At 47.5% G+C, this 12,500-nt stretch overlaps 1 protein-coding gene across 1 annotated transcript in view; it reads left to right on the top strand.

Moving 5' to 3' along the window:
- The window catches only part of LOC106599296 (ELKS/Rab6-interacting/CAST family member 1), a 678,087-nt gene that overhangs the window by 75,597 nt on the left and 589,990 nt on the right, over window positions 1-12,500 (top strand). Inside the window, 3 exon segments of the mRNA XM_045700260.1 lie at window positions 4,604-5,099; window positions 7,153-7,455; window positions 7,457-7,633. Of these exon segments, the coding sequence (XP_045556216.1) occupies window positions 4,866-5,099; window positions 7,153-7,455; window positions 7,457-7,633 (714 nt within the window). The 5' untranslated portion in view covers window positions 4,604-4,865.

Below are 12,500 nucleotides of genomic sequence, written 5' to 3'. Positions count from 1 at the left end.
GCCTGTGTCCTCTCTCTCTCTCTCTACTACAGCCTGTGTCCCTCTCTCTCTCTCTACTACAGCCTGTGTCCTCTCTCTCTCTCTACTACAGCCTGTTCCTCTCTCTCTCTCTACTACAGCCTGTGTCCTCTCTCTCTCTCTACTACAGCCTGTGTCCTCTCTCTCTCTCTCTCTACTACAGCCTGTGTCCTCTCTCTCTCTCTCTACTACAGCCTGTGTCCTCTCTCTCTCTCTCTACTACAGCCTGTGTCCTCTCTCTCTCTCTACTACAGCCTGTCCCTCTCTCTCTCTCTCTCTCTCTCTCTACTACAGCCTGTGTCCTCTCTCTCTCTCTCTACTACAGCCTGTGTCCTCTCTCTCTCTCTACTACAGCCTGTGTCCTCTCTCTCTCTCTACTACAGCCTGTGTCCTCTCTCTCTCTCTACTACAGCCTGTGTCCTCTCTCTCTCTCTACTACAGCCTGTGTCCTCTCTCTCTCTCTCTACTACAGCCTGTGTCCTCTCTCTCTCTCTACTACAGCCTGTGTCCTCTCTCTCTCTCTCTACTACAGCCTGTGTCCTCTCTCTCTCTCTCTACTACAGCCTGTGTCCTCTCTCTCTCTCTACTACAGCCTGTGTCCTCTCTCTCTCTCTCTACTACAGCCTGTGTCCTCTCTCTCTCTCTCTACTACAGCCTGTGTCCTCTCTCTCTCTCTCTACTACAGCCTGTGTCCTCTCTCTCTCTCTCTACTACAGCCTGTGTCCTCTCTCTCTCTCTCTACTACAGCCTGTGTCCTCTCTCTCTCTCTACTACAGCCTGTGTCCTCTCTCTCTCTCTCTTACTACAGCCTGTGTCCTCTCTCTCTCTCTACTACAGCCTGTGTCCTCTCTCTCTCTCTACTACAGCCTGTGTCCTCTCTCTCTCTCTACTACAGCCTGTGTCCTCTCTCTCTCTCTCTACTACAGCCTGTGTCCTCTCTCTCTCTCTCTACTACAGCCTGTGTCCTCTCTCTCTCTCTCTACTACAGCCTGTGTCCCTCTCTCTCTCTCTACTACAGCCTGTGTCCTCTCTCTCTCTCTCTTCACTACAGCCTGTGTCCTCCTCTCTCTCTCTCTCTACTACAGCCTGTGTCCTCTCTCTCTCTCTCTACTACAGCCTGTGTCCTCTCTCTCTCTCTCTACTACAGCCTGTGTCCTCTCTCTCTCTCTCTCTACTACAGCCTGTGTCCCTCTCTCTCTCTCTCTCTACTACAGCCTGTGTCCTCTCTCTCTCTCTCTACTACAGCCTGTGTCCTCTCTCTCTCTCTCTACTACAGCCTGTGTCCTCTCTCTCTCTCTCTACTACAGCCTGTGTCCTCTCTCTCTCTCTCTACTACAGCCTGTGTCCTCTCTCTCTCTCTCTACTACAGCCTGTGTCCTCTCTCTCTCTCTCTCTCTCTACTACAGCCTGTGTCCTCTCTCTCTCTCTCTCTACTACAGCCTGTGTCCTCTCTCTCTCTCTCTACTACAGCCTGTGTCCTCTCTCTCTCTCTCTACTACAGCCTGTGTCCTCTCTCTCTCTCTCTACTACAGCCTGTGTCCTCTCTCTCTCTCTCTACTACAGCCTGTGTCCTCTCTCTCTCTCTCTACTACAGCCTGTGTCCTCTCTCTCTCTCTCTCTACTACAGCCTGTGTCCTCTCTCTCTCTCTCTACTACAGCCTGTGTCCTCTCTCTCTCTCTACTACAGCCTGTGTCCTCTCTCTCTCTCTACTACAGCCTGTGTCCTCTCTCTCTCTCTCTCTCTACTACAGCCTGTGTCCTCTCTCTCTCTCTCTACTACAGCCTGTGTCCTCTCTCTCTCTCTACTACAGCCTGTGTCCTCTCTCTCTCTCTCTACTACAGCCTGTGTCCTCTCTCTCTCTCTCTCTCTACTACAGCCTGTGTCCTCTCTCTCTCTCTCTACTACAGCCTGTGTCCCTCTCTCTCTCTCTACTACAGCCTGTGTCCTCTCTCTCTCTCTCTACTACAGCCTGTGTCCTCTCTCTCTCTCTCTACTACAGCCTGTGTCCTCTCTCTCTCTCTCTCTACTACAGCCTGTGTCTCTCTCTCTCTCTCTCTACTACAGCCTGTGTCCTCTCTCTCTCTCTACTACAGCCTGTGTCCTCTCTCTCTCTCTACTACAGCCTGTGTCCTCTCTCTCTCTCTCTACTACAGCCTGTGTCCTCTCTCTCTCTCTCTACTACAGCCTGTGTCTCTCTCTCTCTCTCTCTACTACAGCCTGTGCCTCTCTCTCTCTCTCTACTACAGCCTGTGTCCTCTCTCTCTCTCTCTCTACTACAGCCTGTGTCCTCTCTCTCTCTCTACTACAGCCTGTGTCCTCTCTCTCTCTCTACTACAGCCTGTGTCCTCTCTCTCTCTCTCTACTACAGCCTGTGTCCTCTCTCTCTCTCTCTACTACAGCCTGTGTCCTCTCTCTCTCTCTCTCTACTACAGCCTGTGTCCTCTCTCTCTCTCTCTACTACAGCCTGTGTCCTCTCTCTCTCTCTACTACAGCCTGTGTCCTCTCTCTCTCTCTCTCTCTACTACAGCCTGTGTCCTCTCTCTCTCTCTCTTCTACTACAGCCTGTGTCCTCTCTCTCTCTCTCTCTACTACAGCCTGTGTCCTCTCTCTCTCTCTACTACAGCCTGTGGCCTCTCTCTCTCTCTACTACAGCCTGTGTCCTCTCTCTCTCTACTACAGCCTGTGTCCTCTCTCTCTCTCTCTACTACAGCCTGTGTCCTCTCTCTCTCTCTACTACAGCCTGTCCTCTCTCTCTCTCTCACTACAGCCTGTCTCCTCTCTCTCTCTCTACTACAGCCTGTGTCCTCTCTCTCTCTCTACTACAGCCTGTGTCCTCTCTCTCTCTCTCTACTACAGCCTGTGTCCTCTCTCTCTCTCTACTACAGCCTGTGTCCTCTCTCTCTCTCTCTACTACAGCCTGTGTCCTCTCTCTCTCTCTACTACAGCCTGTGTCCTTTCTCTCTCTCTACTACAGCCTGTCCTCTCTCTCTCTCTCTACTACAGCCTGTGTCTCTCTCTCTCTCTACTACAGCCTGTGTCCTCTCTCTCTCTCTCTACTACAGCCTGTGTCCTCTCTCTCTCTCTACTACAGCCTGTGTCCTCTCTCTCTCTCTACTACAGCCTGTCTCTCTCTCTCTCTCTCTCTCTGCTACAGCCTGTGTCCTCTCTCTCTCTCTCTACTACAGCCTGTCCTCTCTCTCTCTCTCTCTCTACTACAGCCTGTGTCCTCTCTCTCTCTCTCTACTACAGCCTGTGTCCTCTCTCTCTCTACTACAGCCTGTGTCCTCTCTCTCTCTCTCTACTACAGCCTGTGTCCTCTCTCTCTCTCTCTACTACAGCCTGTGTCCTCTCTCTCTCTCTCTCTCTCTCTCTCTACTACAGCCTGTGTCCTCTCTCTCTCTCTACTACAGCCTGTGTCCTCTCTCTCTCTCTACTATAGCCTGTGTCCTCTCTCTCTCTACTACAGCCTGTGTCCTCTCTCTCTCTCTCTACTACAGCCTGTGTCCTCTCTCTCTCTCTCTACTACAGCCTGTGTCCTCTCTCTCTCTCTCTACTACAGCCTGTGTCCTCTCTCTCTCTCTCTACTACAGCCTGTGTCCTCTCTCTCTCTCTACTACAGCCTGTGTCCTCTCTCTCTCTCTCTCTACTACAGCCTGTGTCCTCTCTCTCTCTCTCTACTACAGCCTGTGTCCTCTCTCTCTCTCTCTCTACTACAGCCTGTGTCCTCTCTCTCTCTCTCTCTACTACAGCCTGTGTCCTCTCTCTCTCTACTACAGCCTGTGTCCTCTCTCTCTCTCTCTCTCTCTCTCTCTCTCTCTCTCTCTCTCTACTACAGCCTGTTTCCTCTCTCTCTCTCTCTTATTACATTATGGCATGCTGCCATGTCACTGTGAATTCTCAGTGATGTAACTCAGGGGAGTGGTGAATTCTCAGTGATGTACCTCAGGGGTGTGGTGAATTCTCAGTGATGTAACTCAGGGGAGTGGTGAATTCTCAGTGATGTAACTCAGGGGAGTGGTGAATTCTCAGTGATGTAACTCAGGGGAGTGGTGAATTCTCAGTGATGTAACTCAGGGGAGTGGTGAATTCTCAGTGATGTAACTCAGGGGAGTGGTGAATTCTCAGTGATGTAACTCAGGGGAGTGGTGAATTCTCAGTGATGTAACTCAGGGGAGTGGTGAATTCTCAGTGATGTAACTCAGGGGAGTGGTGAATTCTCAGTGATGTAACTCAGGGGAGTGGTGAATTCTCAGTGATGTACCTCAGGGGAGTGGTAAATTCTCAGTGATGTAACTCAGGGGAGTGGTGAATTCTCAGTGATGTAACTCAGGGGAGTGGTGAATCCTCAGTGATGTACCTCAGGGGAGTGGTGAATTCTCAGTGATGTACCTCAGGGGAGTGGTAAATTCTCAGTGATGTACCTCAGGGGAGTGGTGAATTCTCAGTGATGTAACTCAGGGGAGTGGTAAATTCTCAGTGATGTAACTCAGGGGAGTGGTGAATTCTCAGTGATGTAACTCAAGGGAGTGGTGAATTCTCTCCTCTTTTTGATCTTAAAGTCTTGTCTCTCTTTCTCTCTTACAGATCATTGCCTCATCCCAGGACCCCTGGACTAAATGGATGTTAAAACCACCTTACTAGCCAAGTTTAACAATCATCATAGTCCAATCATCCAGGATCTTTCAACATGAACAATCTGTTCCTGTCCTTCAGCTAAGACAGACTGCCAGTCACTAGCCACATAGTGTACCACTCTGTATCAGGACACTGTAGTCCACTGAGTCTCAGTATCTCACCTTTAACCCCTCACCCCCAGCCTTTGACCCTTAACCCCTGACCCCTAACCATGTATGGCAGCGCCCGCTCCGTTGCCAAGATGGATGACAACAACAGCAGCAGTCAGAGTCCCGGTCGCTCCCCCTGCCTGCCCCGCTCCCCGCGCCTCGGCCACCGTCGCACCAACAGTACAGGAGGCCCCGGGGGAAAGACCCTCTCCATGGAGAACATCCAGTCTCTGAACGCAGCCTATGCCACCTCCGGACCCATGTACCTCAGTGACAACGAGGTCATCTCTCAACAGGTGATCTAGTTATAGAATATGACGTGTCGTTTAGAGGTTTTTATCCAAAATGACTGTCATCTCCTTCTATTCTTTTAAATCAGGAGTCTTAAACCTTTTCTTGCCGAGGAACCCCCTCCCAGGCAAACTGGCGACCCAGGGACCCTCATCATACGTTAGCAAAACAATATTCTGTATATCATTATCATCCCCAGGTGAATGATAGTGGCAAGGACAAGTAATCAACATTTTAAAATGTATAGTTTTGGTAGATGGTTTTTCATTATTTTGACCTCCCCACATGATAATTGGAAGAGGAAGTGTAACTCTAATATAGCCTATTAGCTAGGAAGGTGACTCCAAACACATTTTCAAAAAGAGCAGCTGTTTAGCTGGTTAAACAAAGGTTAGCCATGTGTTGGCAAAAATGAATGTCCAAGTGAAGAAAACTGACCAGAAGCCAGTGGCACTGCCACACTGGTCGCCTGTCTGTGGCTGCTGTTTCATAGACTATGTCAGACACTGCAGTGAGTGGAATTGGCTCCAATGACTGTAATTTGCTCAATATTAGGAGTTGAAAAATAAAGTTTACATCTTTAGAAAGAAGATATTCTCCTTTTTTCTACTGTAGTTATGTAATTGACATTTTGTTTATTCTGTTGTTACTAGCGATATTCATGAAAACATTTAAAGAATGCAAAATATAAATCCACTTTAAAATAAATTGCAGACCCTCTGCAGTACCTGTAGGCATCCACGGACGCCCGGTTGAATACACCTGTTTTAAATGACACTATGACTAGCACCTCGCTTTTACCAAAGATACTTCCTGTATGGCTAGCGCCTCACCTTTACCAAAGAAACTTCCTGTATGGCTAGCACCTCGCTTTTACCAAAGACACTTCCTGTATGGCTAGCACCTCGCTTTTACCAAAGATACTTCCTGTATGGCTAGCACCTCGCTTTTACCAAAGATACTTCCTGTATGGCTAGCACCTCGCTTTTACCAAAGACACTTCCTGTATGGCTAGCACCTCGCTTTTACCAAAGATACTTCCTGTATGGCTAGCACGTCGCTTTTACCAAAGATACTTCCTGTATGGCTAGCACGTCGCTTTTACCAAAGATACTTCCTGTATGGCTAGCACCTCGCTTTTACCAAAGATACTTCCTGTATGGCTAGCACCTCGCTTTTACCAAAGATACTTCCTGTATGGCTAGCGCCTCACCTTTACCAAAGACACTTCCTGTATGGCTAGCACCTCGCTTTTACCAAAGATACTTCCTTTATGGCTAGCACCTCGCTTTTACCAAAGATACTTCCTGTATGGCTAGCACCTCGCTTTTACCAAAGATACTTCCTGTATGACTAGCACCTCGCTTTTACCAAAGATACTTCCTGTATGGCTAGCACGTCGCTTTTACCAAAGACACTTCCTGTATGACTAGCACCTCGCTTTTACCAAATATACCTCCTGTATGGCTAGCACCTCGCTTTTACCAAAGACACTTCCTGTATGACTAGCACCTCGCTTTTACCAAATATACCTCCTGTATGGCTAGCACCTCGCTTTTACCAAAGACACTTCCTGTATGACTAGCACCTCGCTTTTACCAAAGACACTTCCTTTATGGCTAACACATTGCTTTTACCAAAGACACTTCCTGTATGGCTAGCACCTTGCTTTTACCAAAGACACTTCCTGTATGGCTAGCACATTGCTTTTACCAAAGACACTTCCTGTATGGCTAGCACATTGCTTTTACCAAAGACATTTCCTGTATGGCTAGCACATTGCTTTTACCAAAGACACTTCCTGTATGGCTAGCACATTGCTTTTACCAAAGACACTTCCTGTATGACTAGCACATTGCTTTTACCAAAGACACTTCCTGTATGACTAGCACATTGTTTTTACCAAAGACACTTAGCTACTGTATGAATGTGAATTATTTAAATGGTTTGTATTCCTGTATGTGAATTCTGTTGTTTGTATACTTGAATATGCTGATCTTAACAAAATTGATTTATGTGGACAATAAAGTAAATCTAATCTAATCCGATCTATTCTAGACCCAGGCCTATCCCAACCCCAACCACGACCCTAGCCTGCCCAAGAGCACCATGACCCTGGGTCGCTCCGGAGCAAAGCTCCCATACGGCATCCGGACAACCGCCATGGGCTCCAACCCCAACATCAGCCAGGGAGGTGGAGGCTCATCCATGCCCAGTGACAGCATCGCGTTTGGGTGTGACCACGTGTCCTCGTCCCAGTCCAGCCTCCAGCAGGCGTCCACGGTGCCTCACTCCTTACGCCAAACCAGAGACAACACCATCATGGACCTCCAGACCCAGCTGAAGGAGGTGCTGAGGGAGAAACGAGCTCCTCCGGGGGGAGCTGGATGTGAAGGAGAGCAAGCTGAGCTCTTCCATGAACTCTATCAAGACCTTCTGGAGCCCGGAGCTGAAGAAGGAGAGAGCCCTGAGGAAGGACGAGGTGTCCAAGATCTCCGTCTGGAAGGAGCAGTACAGAGTGGTGCAGGACGAGACTCAGGTAAGATCCTGGAGTCACTGGCAGTACATGTAGTTAGACTGGAAGGAGCAGTACAGAGTGGTGCAGGACGAGACTCAGGTAAGATCCTGGAGTCACTGGCAGTACATGTAGTTAGACTGGAAGGAGCAGTACATGTAGTTAGACTGGAAGGATCAGTACATGTAGTTAGACTGGAAGGAGCAGTACATGTAGTTAGACTGGAAGGAGCAGTACATGTAGTTAGACTGGAAGGATCAGTACATGTAGTTAGACTGGAAGGATCAGTACATGTAGTTAGACTGGAAGGATCAGTACATGTAGTTAGACTGGAAGGAGCAGTACATGTAGTTAGACTGGAAGGAGCAGTACATGTAGTTAGACTGGAAGGATCAGTACATGTAGTTAGACTGGAAGGATCAGTACATGTAGTTAGACTGGAAGGATCAGTACATGTAGTTAGACTGGAAGGATCAGTACATGTAGTTAGACTGGAAGGAGCAGTACATGTAGTTAGACTGGAAGGAGCAGTACATGTAGTTAGACTGGAAGGATCAGTACATGTAGTTAGACTGGAAGGATCAGTACATGTAGTTAGACTGGAAGGATCAGTACATGTAGTTAGACTGGAAGGAGCAGTACATGTAGTTAGACTGGAAGGATCAGTACATGTAGTTAGACTGGAAGGATCAGTACATGTAGTTAGACTGGAAGGAGCAGTACATGTAGTTAGACTGGAAGGAGTGTGAAGTCATTCAGGTAGGATGCAGAGACTCACATGGAAGTTGGAAGTTGGTCCTAAGGACACAGGTTGGTTCTAACCATTGGGTCAGTTGTTGGTGGTTTTGCAGGGTGTTGTAACCCTGGTCAAAGGTGAAGAGGTCAGAGTGAGTTGTATAAGCTGTTAGTGCTGTTGTTGTCTCTTCCATATTTAGCTCACAGTTAGCCAGAGATCTGCCTTCCGCCTCAGATTTTTCCCCCTCCGGCTATGTGTGAGTGTGTGACGTCGGTCAGTGAGCAGCTGGTTCGCCTGTCTGCTGAGTTGGATAAATCTGGGGTCTGTCTGGGCAGATTTGAACCCACAAAGCTTGATCACAACCTCTTATTGGGAACACAATTTTGAGATGGTATCCTAATTCTGTAGTGAAGGATGGAGACAGTTTTATCTAATTCTGTTGTGAGGATGTAGACAGTTTTATCTAATTCTGTTGTGAAGGATGGAGACAGTTTTATCTAATTCTGTAGTGAAGGATGGAGACAGTTTTATCTAATTCTGTTGTGAAGGATGGAGACAGTTTTATCTAATTCTGTAGTGAAGGATGGAGACAGTTTTATCTAATTCTGTTGTGAAGGATGGAGACAGTTTTATCTAATTCTGTAGTGAAGGATGGAGACAGTTTTATCTAATTCTGTAGTGAGGATAGACACAGTTTTATCTAATTCTGTAGTGAAGGATGGAGACAGTTTTATCTAATTCTGTAGTGAAGGATGGAATCAGTTTTATCTAATTCTGTAGTGAAGGATGGAGACAGTTTTATCTAATTCTGTAGTGAAGGATGGAGACAGTTTTATCTAATTCTGTAGTGAAGGATGGAGCCAGTTTTATCTAATTCTGTAGTGAAGGATGGAGACAGTTTTATCTAATTCTGTAGTGAAGGATGGAACCAGTTTTATCTAATTCTGTAGTGAAGGATGGAGACAGTTTTATCTAATTCTGTAGTGAAGGATGGAGACAGTTTTATCTAATTCTGTAGTGAAGGATGGAACCAGTTTTATCTAATTCTGTAGTGAAGGATGGAGACAGTTTTATCTAATTCTGTAGTGAAGGATGGAGACAGTTTTATCTAATTCTGTAGTGAGGATAGACACAGTTTTATCTAATCCTGTCATCTAGCTTAGAAACCAGGTGTGATTTCCAGTCCTACCTGTCCTATATTCCATCTAACCTGTCATCTAGCTCAGAAAACATGAGTGACGTTCAGTCCTACCTTCCCTGTATCCTGTCTAACCTCTTCTAAAACAGAAAGGTTGCTGTGGGCATTTGATCTGATGACAGGTTCGATGGGATACAGGACAGGTAGGACTGGACGTCACACATTTAAAATAAAAATATGTATATATTTTTTTATTTCACCTTTATTTAACCAGGTAGGCCAGCTGAGAACAAGTTCTCATTTACAACTGCGACCTGGCCAAGATAAAGCAAAGCAGTGCGACACAAACAACAACACAGAGCTACACATGGAATAAACAAACGTACAGTACACAATAGAAAGGTCTATATACAGCATGTGCAAATGAGGTAAGATTAGGGAGGTAAGGCAATAAATAGGCCATAGTGGCAAAATAATTACAATTTAGCAATTAAACACTGGAATGGTAGATGTGCAGAAGATAAATGTGCAAGTAGAGATACTGGAGTGCAAAGGAGCAAGATAAATAAACACCTGGTTTCTTCCCTGATGCCAAAAAGCAGACCTTCTTAGAAAGCCTTTAGCTGTATCTGACTGGTTTTCTCCTGTTGTTGTAATGGCTGCTGTTCTGGGGGGAACCATGATGAACCTGGTAACTGGGTTTATTTACAGGCCACCTGTAAGAATAGAGGGGGAAAGGGAGATACCAGGTCAGATGTACAACTGAATGCCTTCTACTGAAATGTGTCTTCCTCATTTAACCCAACCCCTCTGAATCAGAGAGGTGAGGAGGGCTTCCTCATTTAACCCAACCCCTCTGAATCAGAGAGGTGAGGAGGGCTTCCTCATTTAACCCAACCCCTCTGAATCAGAGAGGTGAGGAGGGCTTCCTCATTTAACCCAACCCCTCTGAATCAGAGAGGTGAGGGGGGCTTCCTCATTTAACCCAACCCCTCTGAATCAGAGAGGTGAGGAGGGCTTCCTCATTTAACCCAACCCCTCTGAATCAGAGAGGTGAGGGGGCTTCCTCATTTAACCCAACCCCTCTGAATCAGAGAGGTGAGGAGGGCTTCCTCATTTAACCCAACCCCTCTGAATCAGAGAGGTGAGGAGGGCTTCCTCATTTAACCCAACCCCTCTGAATCAGAGAGGTGAGGGGGGGCTGCCTTAATCAACATCCAGGTCTTCAGCGCCCGGGGAACAGTGGGTTAACTGCCTTGTTCAGGGGAACAGTGGGTTAACTGCCTTGTTCAGGGGAACAGTGGGTTAACTGCCTTGTTCAGGGGAACAGTGGGTTAACTGCCTTGTTCAGGGGAACAGTGGGTTAACTGCCTTGTTCAGGGGAACAGTGGGTTAACTGCCTTGTTCAGGGGAACAGTGGGTTAACTGCCTTGTTCAGGGGAACAGTGGGTTAACTGCCTTGTTCAGGGGAACAGTGGGTTAACTGCCTTGTTCAGGGGAACAGTGGGTTAACTGCCTTGTTCAGGGGAACAGTGGGTTAACTGCCTTGTTCAGGGGAACAGTGGGTTAACTGCCTTGTTCAGGGGAACAGTGGGTTAACTGCCTTGTTCAGGGGAACAGTGGGTTAACTGCCTTGTTCAGGGGAACAGTGGGTTAACTGCCTTGTTCAGGGGAACAGTGGGTTAACTGCCTTGTTCAGGGGAACAGTGGGTTAACTGCCTTGTTCAGGGGAACAGTGGGTTTTCAGGGGAACAACCCTGCTCAGGGGAACACTGGGTTAACTGCCTTGTTCAGGGGAACACTGGGTTAACTGCCTTGTTCAGGGGAACACTGGGTTAACTGCCTTGTTCAGGGGAACAGTGGGTTAACTGCCTTGTTCAGGGGAACAGTGGGTTAACTGCCTTGTTCAGGGGAACAGTGGGTTAACTGCCTTGTTCAGGGGAACAGTGGGTTAACTGCCTTGTTCAGGGGAACAGTGGGTTAACTGCCTTGTTCAGGGGAACACTGGGTTAACTGCCTTGTTCAGGGGAACACTGGGTTAACTGTCTTGTTCAGGGGAACACTGGGTTAACTGTCTTGTTCAGGGGCAGAACGACAGATCAAACAGAAAGCTGTAAAGTTTCATTACATACATGCTGTGATATTGGTGATGATGATGATGATGCCAAATAAGGTGTCTTTCACAACTACACACACATGCATGCACAAACAACACAAACACACACACAAACACTCACGATCACGCACACACAAACAACACACAGCTGTCAGAACCACACCTCATTGTGAAATCAGTGAAGGAATTGCAGTATAAATCACAGCACGTCCTGGAAGAGCACACAGAAATAGCTGTATTCAGATGGCCTGTCAGCCAGATGGACAGAGTGTATTCAGATGGCCTGTCAGCCAGATGGACAGAGTGTATTCAGATGGCCTGTCAGCCAGATGGACAGAGTGTATTCAGATGGCCTGTCAGCCAGATGGACAGAGTGTATTCAGATGGCCTGTCAGCCAGATGGACAGAGTGTATTCAGATGGCCTGTCAGCCAGATGGACAGAGTGTATTCAGATGGCCTGTCAGCCAGATGGACAGAGTGTATTCAGATGGCCTGTCAGCCAGATGGACAGAGTGTATTCAGATGGCCTGTCAGCCAGATGGACAGAGTGTATTCAGATGGCCTGTCAGCCAGATGGACGTAGTGTATTCAGATGGCCTGTCAGCCAGATGGACAGAGTGTATTCAGATGGCCTGTCAGCCAGATGGATGTAGTGTATTCAGATGGCCTGTCAGCCAGATGGATGTAGTGTATTCAGATGGCCTGTCAGCCAGATGGACAGAGTGTATTCAGATGGCCTGTCAGCCAGATGGACGTAGTGTATTCAGATGGCCTGTCAGCCAGATGGACAGAGTGTATTCAGATGGCCTGTCAGCCAGATGGACAGAGTGTATTCAGATGGCCTGTCAGCCAGATGGACGTAGTGTATTCAGATGGCCTGTCAGCCAGATGGACAGAGTG

This window comes from Salmo salar, chromosome ssa17, assembly GCF_905237065.1.
Source record: "Salmo salar chromosome ssa17, Ssal_v3.1, whole genome shotgun sequence".
In the NCBI taxonomy this organism is placed as follows: Eukaryota; Metazoa; Chordata; class Actinopteri; order Salmoniformes; family Salmonidae; genus Salmo; species Salmo salar.
The sequence above is the reverse complement of the archived record's forward strand: the minus strand, read 5'-3'. Positions and strand labels throughout refer to the sequence as shown.